This window comes from Heptranchias perlo, chromosome 2, assembly GCF_035084215.1.
Source record: "Heptranchias perlo isolate sHepPer1 chromosome 2, sHepPer1.hap1, whole genome shotgun sequence".
NCBI lineage: Eukaryota > Metazoa > Chordata > Chondrichthyes > Hexanchiformes > Hexanchidae > Heptranchias > Heptranchias perlo.
The window spans coordinates 62,917,440-62,940,049 of record NC_090326.1 but is presented as its reverse complement, the minus strand read 5'-3'; the positions used below and the strand labels follow the sequence as shown (position 1 = coordinate 62,940,049).

Sequence of the window (22,610 nt, the reverse complement as noted above, 5' to 3'; positions counted from 1 at the left end):
AGCATAATTTAATAATTAACAGTTACATGCTCTTACTGGAGTCTTTTTAAAAAAATAGCACCATTGAATCATTTAAAGACTAAAATTTCTTGAAACCGGTGGGTCAAAGGGCTCACTACAATGGCATAATAGCTGCAGTAGTTTTAGTATAGCACAGTGCGTTTTCTTTAATGGTAATCAATTAATCTAAATGAGGTAAAATAAATACGCTGGGAAAATTCATTTCAGCTTCCATTCCCTCCCCCCTCCCGTTTCCCCACCTTCGTTTACACAGTATTTTAAATGCCTTCTGGTTTTCAAAGTCTTTGCTCAGTTCATTTCACATAGCCACATTTTGTAGGTCAATGACATGACTCTTCCTTTGAATAGGTTTTAGATGGTGATATTTTTCAATCTTTCACTTAAGTACTTGGTGTTGTACAGTTAGACATTGCTCATTGTTGCCTGGGAATCTAAGGATTCCAATATGGGCAGTGCTGCAAAGGTTTTGCTGATCTGCTGGTGGTAATATATAAGAAAAGCTCCCTTTTACCACATTGATTGATGAGTGGAATGCTGCCAGGTTTCATGTACAAGTCAGAACCTTAATAGTTTTTACCTCTTCAGTCGTCAGATGCGACCCAAATTACAATGTGCAGCTTCCTCATATCAAAATTAATGTAGTTTGTTCATTGATAGGTTCTTCTATATATTTGACTTGGAGCATGATTTGCAACACTGCTGGCCGTAGAACTTGTGACTGCAAACACCATGCTGGGGCACCAGGTAACACCAGTTGAAATAGTCCTTGCAGAATACATCTTTGGTGTGTGCATGTGGGAGAGAAGAGTCGGGAGAGGGGAAGAAAAGAGAATATTCCATTATTTACGCATAGTTACATTTATAAAGGTTACATCCTTGAACAGATATTAAACTCTTCCATCTCACCTCGCAGCACACCTCATTTGTAGGAAAAATAAAACACATTGGGGGTACCTTTCAGGGAGCATAAAACTGGCAGTATCGTATCAGGTGCCTGTTATACACCCCACGTCCCATTATATTCCCCCTCATTCTCCTCCCCAAACATACAATCATGGTATTCTGCTCTGTCAGAGGAGAAGAACAGTGCACATCACAGATCTCTCTCTCAACTTCCCTCCCTTCAAAAAAAGGCCTAGCAGCAACTGGGAGGAGAGGGGAGACAGTGATTGGGCAGGGTTGGGGGAGGAGTTGGGGGGGGGGGGGGGGGGGGGAGGCAGGGAGGAAGCAACCGGGAGGAGGAGCGTGCAGAGGCAGGTAGTGCCCTGTGGTTTTAATGTGGAGGTGAGAGGCGCACTCCTGCACCTCCTGGATCCACATTCAGGTAATTATATTTTAAACACTTCCTGTTTTGGTGGCAGCCTGCAGCGGTTAGGTCATACGTAGATCACATTTTCCTGAACGCAGCCAGCCTTGCGTTTAAGGCAGCCCAAGTTTACAAAGGTGGCCCCAAACAGGCATTAGGTGCCCTATTTGCATATGCAAAGGGACAACGCCTGTTTGGACAATTTATTACGCTTATAAAACGGGCGCAGCATCATCGAATTTCTAGATCAGAGCGTCAAACTGGGGTCGATCCCTTCCTCTGGAGTTATTCACTCCGGCAATGTAGCTACTGGCTTTCTGAGACCTCACATTTTCTATACAATGCACATCAGTGTGACATAAGTGTCAGGTTCTCTTGTATAAATAGACTAATGTATGATTGACTCTCACAAATAAATATGTGCACTCAGGATTTTGCCATAACTCAGTATAAGTTATGTGGTCAGCCACCTCATGGAAATATAAAATCACATAGCCAATCATTCTGGTCTATATATCCGAGAGGCATAGTGATAGGTGGCTATAATTATGTGTTTTTAAAAGATAAAAAAAGATAAAATTGTATCTTAATTTCCAGAATTCTTCTTAGAATGTTTATTAGTATAAAACATTATTTGAGTTCTCACCTTTCTTTTCAGGTACAGGACAGAAATTGGTGTTGCAAGCTTCTGTAGCGACAGGTTTTTGATGCAGAAGGCACCCTGAGGTGGGCCTGCCGTATGCAAGACACTGCACTGCACGGGCTCGTACCCCTCCCCCACAGGTAACAGAACACTAGAAAGCAAAATGTTAAAAGGAAAAATCAGTCCCTGAACTACATGCTTTCTGTCATTTGGCCTGAAAAGTGGTTGTTATTCAGCTGTGTATTCCAAATACTCCATCAAAAACCTACTGCCAAAGGCAATCTGCTCTTTGGAGAAAACAACAAATAAACTCAGACAATGAAAATGTGTAATTGAAAACAGAATTGATCTTTAATCAACTATTCCTAGCAATTGTCACCAAATTAAAATTACTCATGAGAGAGATTATAACTTTATACAAAATATTTTATCAATGTGAAGTATAATCTTTTTAATGAATTCAATGCGGGGAAGGGGAAGTTAGTGAGGCTCCAAACAACTTATTCTGGTTAGAGGATGCACATGAATTTCTGTTACATAAACATGTTAACTGGCCTCACTTCTGAATACAGCATCCCAAAGTGATGAAACTTCTGACCGTTATTGGCCAAAATAGAATCCACCTGTCCCCACTAAAACCTACTGTTCTGGAGTAACGTCAACATACAGAAAATAAACTGGAGTAATCTGCTTAGTGATTCAATAGTGAGGCCATTCTCATGTCCTGTCGTTAGTACTGATGAAATAGGAAGTTATTCCACCTGTCCAGGTTCTGCCTGGCAGGAAGCCCTACTGTTCATAATGGACGTTGTCGTCTGATTCTGGGCCTCCAGAGATTAGCTTTGCAATCAGACCACAATTCCCAGCATGCATTTTCATCATGGTATATCTTAAAAGATGGTTAATAAAATTTGGAAGTAAATTATGTTAAGATCAGACAAAAGCACAGGTAATTTTACATAATTTCTGGTGAGGCAAACTGAAATAAATTGGCCCTCGTTATGCTTAGGCGTACATTTTATGATTTCTATCCGTTAACGGGCAGAAATTGTGCAGAACATGAATTGAGTGTGGAGACCGCTGTGCCCAAAACTCCTGATATGCCCTTCCACTGTGTGAGGCTATGCGCTGGGAGTGCTAAATCATAAAATGTACACATCAGTGCTACTGAACAGTGGACACCTAGATATTTGGAAATTAATTATAGCTGCTGTAAATCCATCCTATCTCAACTAAACAAGGGCTGGGTGATAATAGCCAGAGAGAAATAAATCTGTGATTTGTCACAGTGACTAAGATTAGAACTGGCTAACTACTGGACTCAGTTAACCAACTTGGTTTTAGTTCAAATTATTTCGGAGCCCTCCTCCTTCAATATGCTGATGGCAGTATGGGGCAGTCAGTAATGTTCTTTTGCTGCCACCACTGTTAATTGGGGCAGGAAAGTGAAGTCTTAGCACTTCCAACTTTAAAAAAGGCTTTTCTTGCACCAATTTTGATATCAAACAGTACTTTTATTGGGCTCCTGTAAATAGGACAGCTGAAACAATTCAAACTGCCAAACACAACAGCAGAATGCATAACAATCTAATAACATTTTAAGGATAGATTGATCATTCCTGAAGGGCATGGATGCATTCTGGGGGATTGGAGAGAGAAAGGTGAAAAGGATAATTGTGGGACTTAGCGTTCTAAATTATAAGGGAAGACTTTCAGAACTGAAACTATTTTCATTGGAGAAAGGAATATACGATCCAGGTCTTTAAGGTTCTGAGACGCCTCGATGATGTTGTAAGCTGGCTATTTCACTTAGATTGTGAACAAAGTTCCGGGGAGCACAAGTTTAAAATTAACAAATCTCAAATGAGATTTGAGATTAGAGTAATTACTTTTTGCCATAGAGTAGTGCAATTATGAAACACGCAATCCTACAAATTAACAGTTGATGCTGTATCAAATAAATTCTTCAAAAATGCATTTGATGGCTATCTGGTTGTGAATAGGATTGGAGGTTATAGGGTTAAATATAGACTGGGATTATCAAATATCTCATGGGACACAATGGTTTCCGTGCTGTTGGGGTTGAGGAGTTAGGGGTATTGTTTGTATAGGGCAGCAAGCCAGGATTGAATAGTGGAGCTATAGAAATGGATGAATAATTCTGGAGTTCTGATTAACTGCCTTTGGGGATCCAGGCATATTAAATCCATGGGATAGAGTCCACAACAGGGTGGACTGTACAAGATTAATTTTCCAAATTCACAGTCTGGGCACGCAATCTTGCTTGTCGGGATCTCTGTCGGGAAATCATAGGTGTGCCCCCTATAATGTTCCATTATGGACTAAAAATCGTGGGAAGAAAGCCTGAGATTTCCCAAATTGCACACCCATGATACAATGCTCTACATTGGGAGTGCTCATTTGGACAAAGCCTATCTAGATCTTAATTTGTCAGTTAGTAGATGGCAAGATCACTGAACTCTCTTGGGCTATTGATTGTATATACTAACATTAAGTTCAGGTCAATCACATTGTCAAGCTCAGTAACTTCTTTAAACTACTTTTCCTGATGAAATTAGTGCTGACCACTCATCATTTAAACCCCTGAAATAATGTGAACCCTAAAGACTCTGGTAAGAAACCATGGAAAGTTCCGGGGTGCATTTATATATTGCAGCTTTAGTGTTGCGGCACAGTGGTTGCAGTACAACTCCAGAATTAGGTCCCTACCTGTCTTTGTAGGGGAGCAATGCAAGGCCCCTGGAAGAAGTAATCTCACAGTGCTTGGGTTTGACACTGTGTGGAGTATCACTCCAGTGCAGTCATAACTGGGATTACAAAGTGCTCCATTGGTCCTCCTGGACAATTTGTAAATGTACCCAGAGCTTATTTAAATGTATTGAGAAAGTAGGCCTTCCAAATTCAGGAGCAGAGCTCTCCCCTGAATCTGACAGTCCCAATTACAGCCAGACAGCATAAGCAAGGTTCTGCCAGCTGAGAATGGATATTATATCTATTGACCTGAGATCACTCGGTACAGTATAATTGTAACTGTAAAGTTCATCCTAATTATATGTGCCTGAACATTAAAAAAATTATTGCTGGTAAGATTCTCCCTTTAAATTTGGATTTTAGTTGACTATCACTGCATAATAAATAAAATCCAATTAAAAACCAATGGCTGAAGCGACTATCCTTCCGCCTTATTCTTAAAAAAATATTAAACACCTATGTTATAGGAGTACTGAACATGAATCCCCTACCTGAGACCATGGTGAGGCATACCAGCTTGCTAGTGCATTGCTGAAGACTCTCTCATTTGGTGGTTTTGGGCACACACTTAGAACACATGCTCTCTCCAGCTCCAGGTTCGGTCTTGGCAAGTGATTACACCTTTTGTAAGCAAATTCTTTGTATTTTCCAGAAGCGTCTTTATCTGCACACTTTAAGTGCCTCTTCTGAATCCCTTTACCACAACTTACAGAACACTGGAAAACATACAAAGAAGAAAAAAAAACAGAAGAATATTATCATTGCAACTTTGAGGTCGGATGAATTTATGAATCAGCGATTGAATCATGCAGTCATAGGGGGCAAAATTCAATTTCGGTGGGGGCGCAAAACGAGCTGTAGCAGAACGGTTGGGCATTATACACTGCGCCTGATTTCCTTTCCATCGACTACTGACCATTTTGTACTCCCGAAGTTGTATTTTACCCTTATAATTTCCTTAACAATAAAAGTAGAAAATGCTGGAAATACAGAGCATGTCTATCAGCTTCTGTAAAGGAAAAAAGATAGGTTAATGATTTGGCTGTGGATCCTTTATCACAACTCTCTAGGGGTAGCTTTAGGAATTCATGCTCCAGTGCAGAGTTTTCGCCACTGGGCGTGCATATCCAAATGGACAGAAAATCACGGAGTGTGTTCTTGAATTTCCAATGTGGGCTTCTGGAGGGGGAAATTCCGTTCCAGGAGTGCAGATCGTAAAGATTTTTTTTGCTTATTTCCAGCATTTCTGCTTTTTTTTACGCCCCAAAATAGGAGCATAGGTTGGAGAACTGGGCACGGATGTCAGTGCACTTGATTTGCTGGGCGTCTAATTTTCCAACCCCTATTTTGGAGCTTTTATCTTGTAGTTTCTTCACTGATTTGTTGTTCGGCAGGTATTCATTATGTGGTATTTTTTAAAAATGTTATTCTCTATTTGTGGGAATACGATTGAACAGAGTTGTCAATGAATGAGAAGGGACATGTGCAATTAAGACTATGCTGATTTTAGCATTCGGCAGTGCCACTGGTTTTACATCCTGTCCTCTTTTCCTTGCCATTGACTTCAATGGAAAGTTGGGCAAGTGGTTAACGGGCGGCTGATCCGCCACTGCTCATTTTCCACCACCATCAAAAGTTTTCGAGGCCCTGAATCGTCATCAGGGCCTTGCATGCAGCCAGCACAGATTGAAAAATTATGGCTGCTGTCCTTGATTTTTTAATATGCTCTGTCTGTATGTGAGGCCTTTCTGGCAGTGCGAGGCCTCACACAATTATAACTTCATCTTGAGATTCAGTTGGTTGGAGACCTTTCATGCTCCACTCTTTGCGGTTTATTATTGATGGTTATCCATTATTCTCCATTATTAACTGATCAATAAAGTACTGGTGTCTTTATAAAATAAACTGGTTACTGTACCTCAGTCCATGTAGATATGAACCATTGCATTTTGCGATGTTTATGACAGCGTTTCAGGAGGCAGGTTTCCTGGGTTTTGGGTTTTGGTTCTGCCTTGCAAGCACTACCATGCAGAATCTGAGTCCTTGGAGTAGGATTCGTACTCTTGCAAACAACGGTCCTCTTCCTCCATCCTTTTCCACATGTTCGGGAACACTAGAGAGAAGCAAAAATGTACAATTACTGGCTATATCATCTTAAAAATCAGACCATTCTGACTTAAATTCTGTTTCCAATCAACCTAGATTGTATTGTCAGCTTGACTACTCTTATTTGTTATAAATAGTTTGCAGTTAATTCAGTCATGTTCAGTGTAAAGACTACTATTCTTCAATGTGAATTTTAGTTGGTATGAGATGTATAGGTAGGTTTTATGAATCTGCGCTCCTGGCACATCCATAGAATCTACTTTTTTAAAGTCAATTTTATACTCAAGGATTTGCTTTAGTTTAGTTTTAAACATTTACTGCAAACCCTGGTTGCTGTTTTGTGGCAATGAGAAACAACACATGCATCAGACAGGTAAATAGACACTACCTGGAGCATGAACCTAATTGTTGTAGAAATGATCCTTGTGTTCTGAACATTGAATGCAATCTAGTTCAAACTTTAAACTGAGTGTTACCTAATCATAAACTCAGTGCCCATAACAGAAGTAAATTAAAAAAAAATCCAACCCAATGACTTAGTATCACAGTGTCATAATATATACTTAATGTGATCTCTGGCTTACTTGCTCCTTATAAGACTAGCCTCCCTAGTAAAATCAGTACCTGCTGAATTGCCATCTATGCAGTGTCATGAGAGGAGTTTAGGCAAGTTATTTGTTCAGATATGTGTAGAGGCTGTACTCAAAGAATGGCTCAAATTATTGCCAAGCATTTTATAAAAACTGTGGGTGGTGATGTTAAATCAAATGGGAGAACTTTGTACTGGTAGGTTATCCCCTCCACACTATACCTCAGGGGAGTAACTTTAGCTTTTGGCGATAGTGTAAAATAGGTGATATTGGATCGGCTGCCGTTATACATCTCTCCTGATTTTCCTTTCCATTCAACGTAATGGAAAATTGGGAGAGATGTATAATGGGCGGCCGATCTGATATCACCCATTTTACACTATAGCCAATAGTTAAAATTACCCCCTAGTTATTTATTGTTAGACTGTCATATCTAATTGTGAAAATACACACCCAGATTATGGGTGTCAGTCTCCAGAATGCAGCGCCTGTATCACATCATCATATTTTCCTTCAGGAAAATTTTCTATCCTTTTTAGTATACAGAGTTATCCTGGCCTAAAGAATTTTTCTATCCTTTTTAGTATACAGAGTTATCCTGGCCTAAAGAATTTTTCTATGGTGTGGGAAAACAGAAGTTTGTGCACTTCTAGAACTAATAGCTTTAAAAAAAACATCAGCGCCGATTGTTGAGTCTGGACTTGAGCCTCCAATTAATAGTGTTTTATTGGTATTAATTGATGCAACATATGATTTTTTAAAAAAGGAAATCTGTTTCTCTGATGGATAAACCCCTGAAGTGATACTGAAACCCAGATATGATCCTTGGTTTATGTCTCAGATGCGGTGGCAGCTGGTGCACTGCAATTGGTTTTAGTGCCCTGGAGGGAGGGAAAAACTTAGGGCTTCCCAGTCCTGATTGCTATCCATTGATCCCTGTGGATGTCGGCTCATAGCAGGGTTGGACCTGACTGTAATACTCCCCATGGCTGAGGAGCCTGGCAACTGTCCAGGTGCATACATGAAGAAAAGCCAGTTGGGCAAAGTATGGGAGAGATGCTGTCACTTGTGGATCTGTACCCTAGTATAAGTGAGCACCTTCAGGAGAGGAAGGGAGAAATAGGAAGAAATAAGGAGGGGGGGGGGGTGAAATTAAAACATTTAACATGATCTGGAATCTATTTTTTGTGCTTTAGCTGAATGGTATCAGAGCACTCTGGAGGCCTTTAAAAACCCTGTATATTGCTGAAGCAGTGAGCCGTAGTAGAATTATTCTTAGTTTGATCCCCAGAAAGACCTTGAAATTACATTGTGGAATATCAGGGTAGAAAACTTAACATATTTATCTGAAATTCCTCTATCTGTATGTTAACCATTTATTTTAAAACGATCATAGCCATCGATAAAACAACAGAAATGGGAATTTCAGATAACATGCTAAACGGTTGTATTTCACAGAAGAATTTCAAACTCCTCCTTTTTAGAATACTTAATAGTCATGATTTTTTTTAAAAAAGAAAGGAAGGGGTAAGCTCGTGCTCCTGGAATGAAGCCTCGCTTGACAGGGGAGAAAGATCAGACATTTAGCCACTAGAGGTCAGCACACCCGATTTGCCACCCTCCCGATTTTATCAGTCATTAAAAGTTGGGAGGACCACAAATTGGGCTTGCTGATCTCTGCACCCGATCGTCTGATACGCCCTCCCGTTGAGCAAGGCTCCACGGCAGGAGCACTAACTTCTAAAATGCATTCTTAAATGCTGAATATTTGTCAAAGAGCAATTATTTTGTAAGTCTTGGCTTGAAATTGAAAAATGTTAGAAAAACATATTTACATACCCTACATTAGCTTATAGTAGAGAATATATCAGCCTTAATTATGTCCACATTAGTTAACTAAATCAACTACTGCACTATATATAGATTTGATTGTAAAAGAATTACAATTTAATATTTTAGTTCATACATCCAAATGTTTCAAATTAAAATATGCTGTTTCCAATTGAAAATAAGGCAAACAAAAGGCTGTATCAGAAGAACTCAAGCAACATTCATTTGTTTCATAAACAGGAATTGTGTATGATCAGCACAAACAAATGGTAAACTGGTGATTGCTTTTTTGCTTTTATAAACTATTTTGGAGGTTATCTATGCGAAAGTAACTGATTTGTGCAGTAATAGAGGCTTACAAGGCAATTACAAACAGCTATACAACAGAGGAGACTATGCCAAACTGTGAGAGTTAAGATCAAGTAATTTGAGTCATCCGTGCAATATAATTGCTTTCATCTCATCAGTGGCCACTCCTAATTTAATATTAGTAGATTTTACCACTTGTGTGGCCTGAACTTCAGTGGGTAATATTCTGTTATCTATTTTCTAACCCAGGATTGAAGCTGATGGGCCACAAGACCAGGAATACTGAAAAAGGATTAATGCACCAAATGCCTGGCATAAATAGAATATACGGCCTTAGATGCAGTGGGATGCAAAAGATAACCCAATCAGCACATCAGGAAGCATATAACTAACAGACATCACTAGGGTTATTTGCTGTACATTGTCAGTCCATGTCTAATTCTATAATTACATGGTAAAAGCTTCTAATCCCCACCTGATTGTAATCTGCTATTGGTCATGTTCTAGGTTGGAATAGGGAGTCTTAGGTCTATTAAAACACTCAGCTCAGCGTAGGCCAAGCTGAAATTATCGATGTATTACCATAATGTGCATACAATTCAGTGGTTTTCTTTATAAAACCCATGATAATGCTTAGCTGGTTATCCCTCCAGGAGTTTTGACATGTACCTCAGACCAAGCTCCGACGCTCCAAGCAGGTGGACAGTTACGGGTATTGCACGCTTGCTTTCGGATCGGCACCGGCAATGGGCACAACGCATGGTGCACATCTTCTAGCTTATTGTAAGCAACTCTTCGAGCGCAGCGGACTTGTCTGAGCTGTTCACCTCTTCCACACGTTTGGCTGCATTCTCCCCAGTCACCAACAGCCCAGCTGTAGAAACATCAAAACAGTTCACAAGCACAAATTAAAGTGGAGGATTAAAACTGACAGTTATCAGAAACCTGGAATGCAAGGTCGTGTCTGTTCTTAACATTACCTGATCCCACACTAATGCTGCTTTTGAACAGAATGAGGCGCAATAGACAGAATAAATTAAGTTATATTAAATCTGCATGGCTCACTTTACATTTACACTCTAGAGTCAGCTTGCCTTTGTCGGCCTCAATAGTCTGGATCCAAGATATATTGAAGTTTTAATCTTCAATCAACCTTCCTGTTCTACCTGTCTGTCAAAAAGAAATGAAGCATTCATGCCGATTTTTAAAAAAATTCCAAAAGCCTGCAAGATTGCAGAGAGATTGCAAATGGATCTTACAATAATATAATGGAAGAAAAGATTCTGCTTTCCAGCTATTTGGAAAGATAGATCAGCTCACATGGACTACTTTTGAAATTGTTACAGTATTGTACAGGTGTGGGTTTAATACATGGCACAGGCTTTAGCAGCAACAGTTAGTTAATAAGAAGAAAATCCCATTAGGTCAGAATTTATAAGCAATATTCCTGTTTCAAAAACTATTCAATAGCCAAGGGAGTCAATTTTAACCCTTACCACATGATGGAAACCAGGTGAATGGGCAGTTAAAAACGAGTGGGTTTCTTACCCGCTCGTACCTTAACTCTTTTATGCCATTTCCGATTTTACCCTGCAAGGTTCTACAGGTGAATGAGGCCCCCACTTAACCCCCCGCCTCATGAATTTATTCAAATCATGGTCCTATAACATCAATAGGACACTGATAGCATTTTAACTGATGCCTGAGCAGGAAAGCTGCCGCAGCTGGTTTGCAGACAGAAAATGACCTGCAAGGTAAGCGGGAAACTGTCCTTCGTGGGGCCAAGAGGAGTTGTCCTTTGGGCCCCACAAGGAAAGTCGCGGTCTCCCTTGCCCCGGATTCTTTGCCCCTGAGACTTTCCCGAAACCCCCTCCCCACCACTTACCTGCAAGCCAACAAGTGGCCAAGGGCTGCCTGATCTTTCCCTGCAGGCAGCCGCTCTACAGCCTCTTCATGTCTGTTTCAGGCAGGAAGTGGTCCGGCAGCATTTAAATAAGGACCGAGAGTTAAAATATCCCAGGCCTGAAACTTCGGCCAGTGAGTGCGTTTCGCACTTGCCCTGCCCTCTGCCAGTTGGGGTTAAAATCGACCCCATTTGGGTTCAAAGCTCAACACTTTTTTGTTGTTGGTAGGGAGCATTCATCCAATCCAATGGCTCTAACATCTATCAGAAGGTCACACAACCTGGCTGTTGGAGTCAAATTAATTAGAACCACACTCTAAACAGGGCTAATGGGTTATCTTGTTGAACGCATCAACCTTATTTTAACTAAATATGCACAAAGTCACTCAAGCCAGCAATAATCTCTTGCAATCATCCATATGTTATATCACATAGTTGAATTTTATGAAAACTCTTGGTGGGGGCATCCTCACTTGAGTGCTGCATGTGCCTCCAACGTTCTAAAAGTATGAGTTGTAAGCCAAGGCGATTTGATGAAGAAATATCACAAAAACATTACATTAATGTAAAAGAAGCAACCTTGGTCTTTTATGAAGATGGAGGATGGCTAACGGGATAAGAGACATGATGGTTTACTCGAAAAGCATGTTGGACTTGTTTACAATATAAAAAGAGGAGAACGATTAAAATAGTGGTTACTGATTCAACGCTGACCTGTATTTTCCAATACAATAATATCTACAGTGGTAAACCACAGACAGAGACATGAGCTTTGGGCTCTAATCACATCAATGTCTGGACCATGAGTCAGACACCCCATGGTTTTCTACGTGATCTAAACGAGGACTGGACAGGCAGCTGGCCAAAGAACGGTTAACAAATCAAAAAGATCTATACCTATCGTGATTTACATGTGAAAGCCTGTTTGAACTTTGTGAAAAAGGAACCCTGATCAACAGAACAGGAGAGAAGAACAGAAGAGGAGAAGACACTGGTGAAACAACTAAGAAATCCAAGGAGACAACACTCCCAACACCTGGGACTTGATCACTCCCCAAGATAAGGTTGGGCTTGAGTATCACCCCCCAAGATAAGGTTGGGCTTGAGTATCACTCCCCAAGACAAGGTTGGGCTTGAGTATCACTCCCCAAGACAAGGTTGTATTATGATTGATTGTTAACTGAAATCAAGTACAAATAAAAATTTTGCTAAGTTTACCAAATGAATTGACTTGATAGTTATTTAAGGGTATTACACGAAGAAAAACCCTACAACAGCAAAAAATCATTTACATTGGTGTAGTTCATAAAAACCTGCATGAGGCCATGATTTGCCAATCATAAGTCCCAGTGCGTACTTCAAAGTGCTATTATAGAGGTTCATAAAGCCTATATTTGGTCGTCTTTGCAAAAACTTCATCTTAATTCAATGTGTCCCCATCTGGGTGCTTGCAGGGAGCGTTAGTCAGAAAACTGTGGACTGTAGCCCCTGATTTTCCATCCATTTATTTAAATCATCCCTATGGTTACTTCACCATTCTATGATATTACCTCAATATGACTACAATATAGGATGAATAAAAACAAAAATTATAACTGTGTAATTATTTTAAATTGCAGGTCAAAAGAACTTTCTTGGTTGTTAAGCATACATTTGTCTTCATATGGTTATCAACTGGAAGTGGGATTTGTAAAACGATAAATTTTGGTGTAGGGACGTTCAACAAATTTTGTGTGAAAAATTTGTGTAAAACTTGAGCACTGGAACTTAAGAGGATATTTACTACCTTGACGCACTTGGCGCACATCTGGAGTGCATATTGGGAAACACACACCCCCCGGCCTCTGATTTTCCACCATTAATTCTAATGGATGGAAAATCACAGACTGGGGATATGAAATTTCCTGCTAAGCACTCCAGGCAAGGATCAGCCGTGTGAAAGTGGAAAATCTCCCTTTTATGGAGCATTGCAATAGGAACAGACATTCTCTGGTAAGGGTCACGTTCCAGCCATTGCTTCACTTCTTGAGAATATCTGAGACTAGATAAAGGCACTTCCAAATGATCAGATGCGTCATGATGATATGTCTAATAAAAATTTCTGACAGTTTTCTCTTCTCCCTCCCTGAAGACATCAACTCCTTTCTGGGGTATAGCTCGAGGGTGGGTTGGTCGCTCTTTAGTACCCCACCCAAGCAGCCACTCTACCTGTGAGCTTACAGCCCAATGCATTTTCAACCACAAAATTTAACTACCAAAAACACAGCCAATAGTAGCTACTTAAACATGATGTCCAGTCGGGTGATGCTAGAGCATCACAAAAACGAAAAAGGTAGGTTTTTAAACATTCCAATGTAATTTGTTCTTAATTTACAGCGAACCACTGATGTTATACATTTTAGGGCTGATCTTACCAATGCATTCCTTAAAGGATGAAAAATTATTGGATGGAAAATTGTGGGCAGCACACCCATGATTTCCCAATATGCATTGCCAGTTGGTGAGGTTTGTAGTGAGTGAGAATTGACAGTGGAAGCGCACGTTCGTTAGATCACCCTTGTTTTGTCATATCCAGAATATTTCAGTACCTTTTTGAATCACTCAAAAATAGCCCTTTGTGTAGTTATGATTCTTTAAAGCTTACCATTTACAATGTTGTCTTGTTGGTAATGAACATCTCCCATCAGGCAAGTCCCCCAGACGACGGATGGGGGAACGCCCTGCAGATATGCATTGTAGCTGATGAATAAGACCAAATGGTGACATTTCCTATCAGGGTGTGGTGGGATAGTTGGTGGCGCAGCTGTCTCTATAAAATTCCACATGTACCCAATGATGAAAATGTCAAAGCGAGTAAAGGTAACCTTATAAAAATACACCTTGCTGGGACACTGGACAGCAGCAGTTTCTCATAACCCATAGTTGGCAGAGAAGCCGAACCTCTTTATGGTAGCCGTGGGGCAGGTACCTTTGCATCTACTGTGGAGTGGTGTCCACTGCCATAGAATGCACTCGAGTAATGTTGTTGGCGGCCATGGTTTGCAGCCCTAGTTGTGCCAGTTGTTTCACTCTTGTAAACCACTGGATTAAAGGATGAGGGAAGAGAGTATGGTGGTGACTCAGCCTAAACCACTGTTACTATAATCCACTCATGTGCAGTGTGTGCCAGTAGATGTTGGTGGGAACTAAGTCCTGTAGCGATGGACGAGTGGCGATGCAATAGGTGTGGTAATGACCATGTTGCATTGTAATCGTAGTCGTAGTCACAGACCTGCATGAAGGTGACCTAGAACACAGTCATTCAGCACTGGATTTGGAGGCAACTGCATCATTCGGTGATTCTCTGGTTGACTGAGCAACCCTTTTTAGGATCGTACTGCTCACCCTGAATCTGGAGGGGGCTAGAAAAGATACCCTTGACATTGCCTGCCACTATTAAGCAGACCAGATTACCGCATCTGGTAGCTCGCTCATTATACGGTCAAGATCAGAAACCAAGGAACATTTGCATCGTGGAATGTTTGTAATTTGTTGGACAATTTGCATGCTGACCAACCAGAGAGGATAGCATTGGCAGGCATAGACCTAGCTAGATACAGGGTGGACATTGCCGTTCTTAGTGAAATCAGATTGGCTGACGGGGGAAGCTGACTGAGGTTAGTGTAGGTTACACGTTCTTCTGGCAAGGATTTAGTGACTAGGTTATGACATTTATGATAGAATTAAAGGCTGTCTATAGTTTACATCACAATATGATAGTACCTGGATTGAGAGGTAATACACCAATGATGGGTACAGCACTTTGAGGAGTTGCTCAACACTGAGTTGTCTATTGCTGAGAAAGCGTTGGAACGCATTCTGCAAGAGATCAGTGTTGACATCTTGGACGTTCCACTGACCATTGGGGAAATAGAGGCTGCCACGAGATCCATGGAGAATAGCAAAGGATCACGACAGGTGGCATTCCTAGAGAGATTTACAAGATTAGATGTAGAGCTCTTACTGAGCGCCTGTATAAGCTGTTGTGCCTAGTCTGGAGACAGAAGGTCCCACAGGACCTAAAGGCTGTAACCATCATCAAGGTATATAAGAACAAAGGAGAGAAGTCAGACTGTGGTAACTATTGGGGCATCTCACTTCTATCGATAGTTGGCAAAACTCTTCTCGATTGCCTGCTCCTGAATATAATGGACAGGAGGCTTCAAGAATCGCAATGCAGCTTCAGCCGAGGGACCACTGCAATTATCTTAGTTGCTTGATAAATTCAGGAGAAGTACGGGGAGCAAAATCTTAACCTATATATGTAATTTGCTGACTTGACCAAAGCTCTGGACACTGTCAGTTGGCCAGGACATTGGAGACTTTCAAGGACATTTGGTAGTCTGGAGAAGGTTCTGAAACAGTTGTTCAATTGGATGCATGGCAAAGTGTGTCCTGAAAGTGCATTGTCTGAACCATTCCGTTTTGAATGATGTGAAGCAAGGATATGTACTATGCCCCGTTTTATTCCCACTCTTTTATGCAGCTATGCTGGATGATGCAATGAGGGATCTTCAGGTAGGAGTTGGGATACAAATCCATACAACAGGGAAGCTGTTCAATCAATAAAGACTCCAAGCAAATTTTACAAGACCTTTAGTATGCTGATGACTGTGCACTTGTGTTGCATTCTGAAGAGGACTTAATCAATTTTCAGTTTCCACTAGTAGCTATGGTCTTACTTTAAGTCTGAAGGAAACTGAAGTAATGTATCAACCAGCTCCTGGGAAGCCATATGTTAGACCATCAATCACTATTGGCAAAACTGAACTCAATGTGTTCAAGGAGATCACCTATCATAGAAGTGTACTATCTAATGATACAAGGACTGATAAGTAAGTGATGGATGGCTTGCATACAGAGAGCAAATATGGCCTTTGGTAGACTGTCTAATTGGACGGTATCAAGATTCCCATTAAACTGAAGGCGGTTGTCCTTACTAATCCCCTGCATGAACACAAAACATGGACACTCTATTGAAGGCATACTCAACATCTGGATAGGTTTCACCAAAGACATCTTCGCACCTTATTTCGTATTAGGTGGCAGGACAAGATCACTAAAGAAGTATTGGAACGTGCTGACAGCACCGGCATTGAGACTATTATAATCAATGCTCAGCTCCGTTGGGCTGGACATGTTAGGATGGACGATGTAGGGTTGCCGGAGCATGTGCTTTATGGAGAAATGGTGGATATCAGAAGAAAACAGGGTGGACCACAAAGGCACTACAAAGACACACTTTAGATTCACCTGAAACAATACAACATGGTCATTGACTCTTGGGAAACCCTGGCCACCAACAGGCAGAATGGCGTGCTTCTGTGAGAGAACAAGTGAAGGGCTTCAAGCTATAATGTTGTGCCAGTCTGTAGACATGATGCATGAGATGGAAGGAGTGGCAATGTCAGAAGTATCAATGGGAGAACTCCCAGGAATTTCCTTTGCTATGCTTGTGGTAGTCAATGTCTATCATGTATCACTGTGCATAGTCATCAACGGAACCATCTACCATAAACATACGATTCCTGCAATGTTAGCACCATAATCCTCGAGTACGAGTATTGCTACTACCATTTGTGATATTTAGGGACAAAGCTATGCCATATTTATAATAGGGATGTATTATAACTATGCCATAATTTGCTAAATATTAGATTCACGAATCAAAATTGATGGTCTGTAGTTATTTCAGGGGTGAAGAGGTTACAGAAGGATACTTCATAGATTGATTGGATTTCAAACAAATCTTCTAAAAAAAAATCTCCCAGCAGGGTTTTTTTTAATACTCTTGCAGAACCAGGTGTTTTTATTTATGCAAACGGAAGAAGCGTGTTGTGCTGTGGAACTATCGTTTTGTCAAAATGTTGCAACGGACCTATTTACCATTTACACTTTGTGACTATGTTTGGACAGATGTTTGTAATGCAGATCATTGAACTTGCTTCAGGCCTCCAACGGCCATTGGTAGGTTGCATTACATCATTCTGTGCCCAACTAGCCATCTTGTGCTAGTGCAGCAAGCAAGTTGATGACAGCTGGCTGGCTCACAGCTCAGCAGAGAATGGAAGTAAGGAACTCTCAGACTGTAACTCAAACCGCCACTGAGACAGCCAAAAAAACATCTGTCAGCACTTGTGCACATTACTTTCACGGTTATTTAGTAGATCTATTCTCTCACAATTATAAATAGTGTTTATTAACTAGAAAACAAAATGTCATAACCTAGTCACGAAAGCTCTTTCAGCATTCCCCCCTCACCCACAGTAAACATTACCTTTATTACTGAATTATATACAGGATTCATAGCTAGGGAAACAAGTGTTCTTTTTTGCTGACTTAATATATAAGATTTGGCAAATGGCCAAAGATCACAGACTGCACATGAGAACGGTCAAAGATATCAGTTGCAGTAAATGGTATTTACTGGACAGCTTAAGCAATGTTTTAATGCCAGTGTGCATCACTAATAAGGCAAACCATGCGAGTGATGTCACCTCCTATAAAGATGTCTCCTTTGCATGACCAAATCATTTTTATATCTGCAATGTTTGCAGACACTGCAGTTCCTCTGACTGCCATGCAAGAGTACACACATGTCTGTATACATCTTACAAAAATACAGCTATTATACATATAATACAGAAATAGAGACCATGATAACATGGACATTGTACAAATAATTCATCACAAATATCATATTAAGATTCTCTTCATTGATCACATCACTGTTACAGTACCAGACTTGATGTCCTGTCTGTAGGTCATCCTATACTTTGAAGAACTTGAGTACATTGATATGCAAGTCACCAAAAGAAATCCAAAAGAATCAAACCACAGCCATAAACAGTTTTTATTGAGCATTGGATACAGTACACTGAGAATGTTTAACTATCTTTCTGATCTAGATTGTCAATATTAGTTTCTAAATGGAGACAGGGGAGGGAGATTTTATGTGGGCTGGAGTGTTCCTGTCCACTTTAAACATTGTCAAGAGAAACTCAGTGATGGTGTGTCAAAACAAAAGGGACAATCTTTATTGTCTGTAGCCCTGCTGTGCATCAAGCACTGGTTCTACACAATATAGGGCACTGAGGCCAATTGAGCACCCGATGTGCACAATGGCCCTGATCTTCTGATGATAGCAAAAGTGAGGTTGAGCTGGCCCATGGCAAAGGCTTGACTGCACTGGCAGCTCAGAGGGTGGACCATACTGAATTTTCAGACAGAATTACTCTCTTTCCGATATGAATAGGCTCCTGGTACATGGAAAGCTTGCCCAGAAAACTTGGACTGTACTACAGTTGGCTGGGCAGTGCAAAATCTGGTGAATCAGCACTTTGAAGGTCACTTGTGTGTTGACAGAAAAGTTGACTAATTGTTCACAATGATGTAAGTCAAAACCTGGAAATTACAGGCCCATTAGTTTGACTTTGGTTATAGGCAAGTTGCTAGAAGGGATCATTAGAGATAGATTGTATAACCACCTTGACAGAAAAGGGCTTACTAAGAAATCTGAACATGGCTTCTGGTAAAGAGGTCCTGTCTCACCAACATGTTGTGGATGCCAGAAGGCCGGTCGACGTTGTGTATCTTGATTTTTAAAAAGCCTTCGATAAGGTGCTGCACAAAAGACTACTAAATAAACTTGATTCCCATGGGATTGGCAGGCAGAGTTTGGGTTGAATAAGGAACTGGTTGCATTCTCAGACAGAAAGTAGTTATTAATGGCAGTAGATCTATGTGGGGACTGATCACTAATGGATCCTCGCGGATTGAAGTTAGGGTTGTTGCTCTTCACCATCTTTATCAATTATATGGATGAAGGCATTGGGGAAACAATCTGCACGCTCGCTGATGATACAAAGATATTTGTGGGTGTAAGGACCATATCTAAGAAAAATAGATTACAGGCAGATCTAGATGCGATGGGGGAATGGGCAGATGTATTTTAATATAGATAAATATAGCGTTATGCACATGAGTAAGGGCATCAGCAAACATGTATACACCTTCAACATTCTACCTGGAAGCCCATCCCGAGTATTGATCTCTCTCTGTGTGAAGAACCTCCCAATATCAGTCTTAAAGTTAGCTTTTATTAGTTTGAACCTATGTTCCCTTGTCCTACTTCCTCAATTTAATTTAAACTAATATTCCAGATTTATCTTTTCCATACCATTTACTGCCTTGCGTACTTCTGTAAGATCATCTCTCAAATGCCTTCTTTCTAAATAACATAAAAAGTTATGAATCCACACTGGAATTCCCACATCCAGAATTCTGGTTCTGGCAAACAAATCTTGCTGGCAAACATTTGCCAGATTTCCCAGCCCCAAGTGCCAGTTCACTTACAGCGCCATTGGAAACTTGAGCAGTGGGAGCTGGCACTTGGGTATATAGAAGAGGGGGAGTAAAAAGGAAAGAAAGACAGAGAGAAAGTAGAGGTGGAGAAAGAGAGAATCAGAGCGATGGAAGCTGGCTGTCATGGTAGGACATAGATAGTCTGGGCAGCAGGAGTTAACATTTGAGGGAGAAAGTGAAGGGGGAAAGAGACTAAATAGTGAGGGCTAGGACAAGGCAGAGAAAGAAAGAGAGAGCAAGCAGTTAGAGCTGGCACTCAGTAGTAGAAAGCTGCAGTGGGAATTAGCAATTAGTGGGATAGACAGTAACAGCAGGAGACAGCACTCGGGAAGGAACAGCAGGAGCCAGGACAGAAGCTGGGAGAGAAGACCATGTCTTTTCTTAACTGCTGAACTGCTGTTCCAGAGCATTTCTGCTCACTTTAACCATTCATAACAGCAGTAGGGCAGGAAATCTGGGGCTGCACTGGATCCTTCTGGGGGTTGCAATAGAGTTTTGTAGGCCATATAATGAATTATCTTTGCCCTACGTAATGCTGCATACTGCCCAGTCACATTGAATATATATATATGTCCTGTACAATAATGGCCAGTGAAATATAACAACAGGATTAAGGATTAGGTGTTAAGGTGGTGATGGGAAAGCTGCTGCTTCAGAGAACGTAGGGAACGTTGGATTGTACTCCTGGTTGAATTGCTACCGCTACTTCTACACATCACTTTCTCATTGTGAGAGAAATGTTGTGGAATCTGCAACAAGTTCCAGTAGGTAGCAGGTCATGGTCTAAATCAGTTTTCTCCTACATAATTCAAACCATCTGCTTTGAAAGTGCCCAGTTCAATGCTTTCTGAATTTAAATTTCTTTAGAATATCAGCAGTTTTGGGAGACATGAGAGCTAGGGTATGGGCAACAGCTTTTATATTAAAAAATCTTCATTGAAGCTCCCTCTCTAATTTGACTACCATTGGGCCTCTGACAATGATGCTCGTAAATGGGTATTAGGAGTGACAAAGGAGGTGTGGGGAGTCAGCGTACAAGAATAAAACCCATGAGAGCCAATCAAGTTACTGAATGTGTTGAATGACGGAGGTGCAAATTAGCTCTTGTAGACTGAGTTTTATTAGTTGTTTCATACAGATAACATTTGACTTCCAATCAGGGCAAGTTAAACTTGACATGTTTATGTAAAAAGTGTAAAACTATGGGTCACATTTCTCAACAGGAGCTTTATGGACAGCTGCATCGCAGCAAACTGCTCCCTCGTGCACAAAAACACCTGTCGAGCTGCTAGCCTAGTGCCAAACACAATCAGAACATAGCTGGTACCAAATGGAGCTGGCATTTCAAGTTCTACACCTATACAAGTCTGTTCAACACTACTGGTGTTAATATTGCTGAAAGTATAAAACTAGAGTCATGGCAGTTCGGATGTAACTCTGAAACGGTTCTGATGAAAAGGTCCCACTCAAAACATTAAATTATCATTTCTTTTTCAGAGGCTGACTGTCCTGCTGTGGATGTCCAGCATTTTCTGTTCTAACTCCTAAGTAACTTATTGTTTCACTGACTATGTTTGCATTTCTCTTATCATCCCTCCTCATTCCAGATCAGAAAATTAAAAAATGAGGTGCCGATCACCAAGAACATATACGAGATTGACATAAACCATCCACAGGAGCAGTACAGATGAACATATAAAAAAGGACAGGAAAAGATCAGTTGGTCCATTGAACGTGCCCTGCCCACCATCTAACCCATCCCTCCCCGCTCCTCTCCCCCCCTCCCCAACACAGCCAAGCCATTTCCTGGGAGAGGTAAAACCTCTACTGTCTGAGTCCTGCTTTGGACCAAATTCATTTCCGGTCAAGTTTAGAGATTCTTGCACATAATGTTAAATGACATAATCGGCTCATCAGTACGAATATTCAAATTTGCTGATGTGAAAATTAGCTCCATGATATCTAATGGGAACCACCACATTCTGTGATGGTAATACAGCTTAGATTTTCCTGTAGGCGGGATCACCAGCATTAACTGGGTGAGATGGGCATCGTGTCTGTCCAACTGACCAGCTTGGGAGCTTGCCATGGGGGGGGGGTGGTGGGGGGGTTTGGGGAGACAGGAGGTGAGCCACTCGCCACAGAATACCCAGCCCTGATCTGCGCTAGTAACCACGGCATTTATGTGACTGGTCCAGTTGAGTTTCTGGTCAATGGTGACCCCCAGGAGGTTGATGGGGGGGGCGGGATTCGGTGATGGTAATGCTATTGAATGTCAAGGGGAGGTGGTTAGACTCTCTCTTGTTGGCATTTGTGTGGCACAAATATTGCTTGCCATTTATCAGCCCAAGCCAGGATGTTGTCCAGGTCTTGCAGCATGTAGGCATGGAATGCTTCATTATCTGAGGAATTGCGAATGGAACTGAGCACTGTGCAATCATTAGCGAACGCTGTCCATTGTGCCTCAATCCATTGGCAGTCCTTGTATGAGTATTTAAATACTGGACACTGTTGTGCCCGTCTTGGCAAAACTGGACCCCACTTGCATACAGCTGTTCCTGGTGTCCCATGTTGCCAGGGCGATAACTATAACATATGACATCACTCAGTCATTATGACCAGGCACTTCCCTGGACCACTGTCGCTTTTCATAACAAATCTAGCTGGCTAGAAATTGGGTTTGGATTCAGGACCCTAAATGGTTCCCCTCTTCTGCCCACCCTATTA

General features: G+C 41.1%; 1 protein-coding gene across 1 annotated transcript in view; it reads right to left on the bottom strand.

The window, feature by feature from the left end:
• Positions 1–259: 259 nt before the first annotated feature.
• Positions 260–22,610, bottom strand: part of LOC137333636 (A disintegrin and metalloproteinase with thrombospondin motifs 16) — a 208,233-nt gene continuing 185,882 nt past the window's right edge. Inside the window, exons 19-23 of the mRNA XM_067997884.1 lie at positions 10,247–10,451; positions 6,661–6,855; positions 5,234–5,458; positions 1,974–2,121; positions 260–800 (exon numbers count right to left, since the gene is read on the bottom strand). Of these exons, the coding sequence (XP_067853985.1) occupies positions 685–800; positions 1,974–2,121; positions 5,234–5,458; positions 6,661–6,855; positions 10,247–10,451 (889 nt within the window). The 3' untranslated portion in view covers positions 260–684. The remainder of the gene's footprint in view (positions 801–1,973; positions 2,122–5,233; positions 5,459–6,660; positions 6,856–10,246; positions 10,452–22,610) is intronic.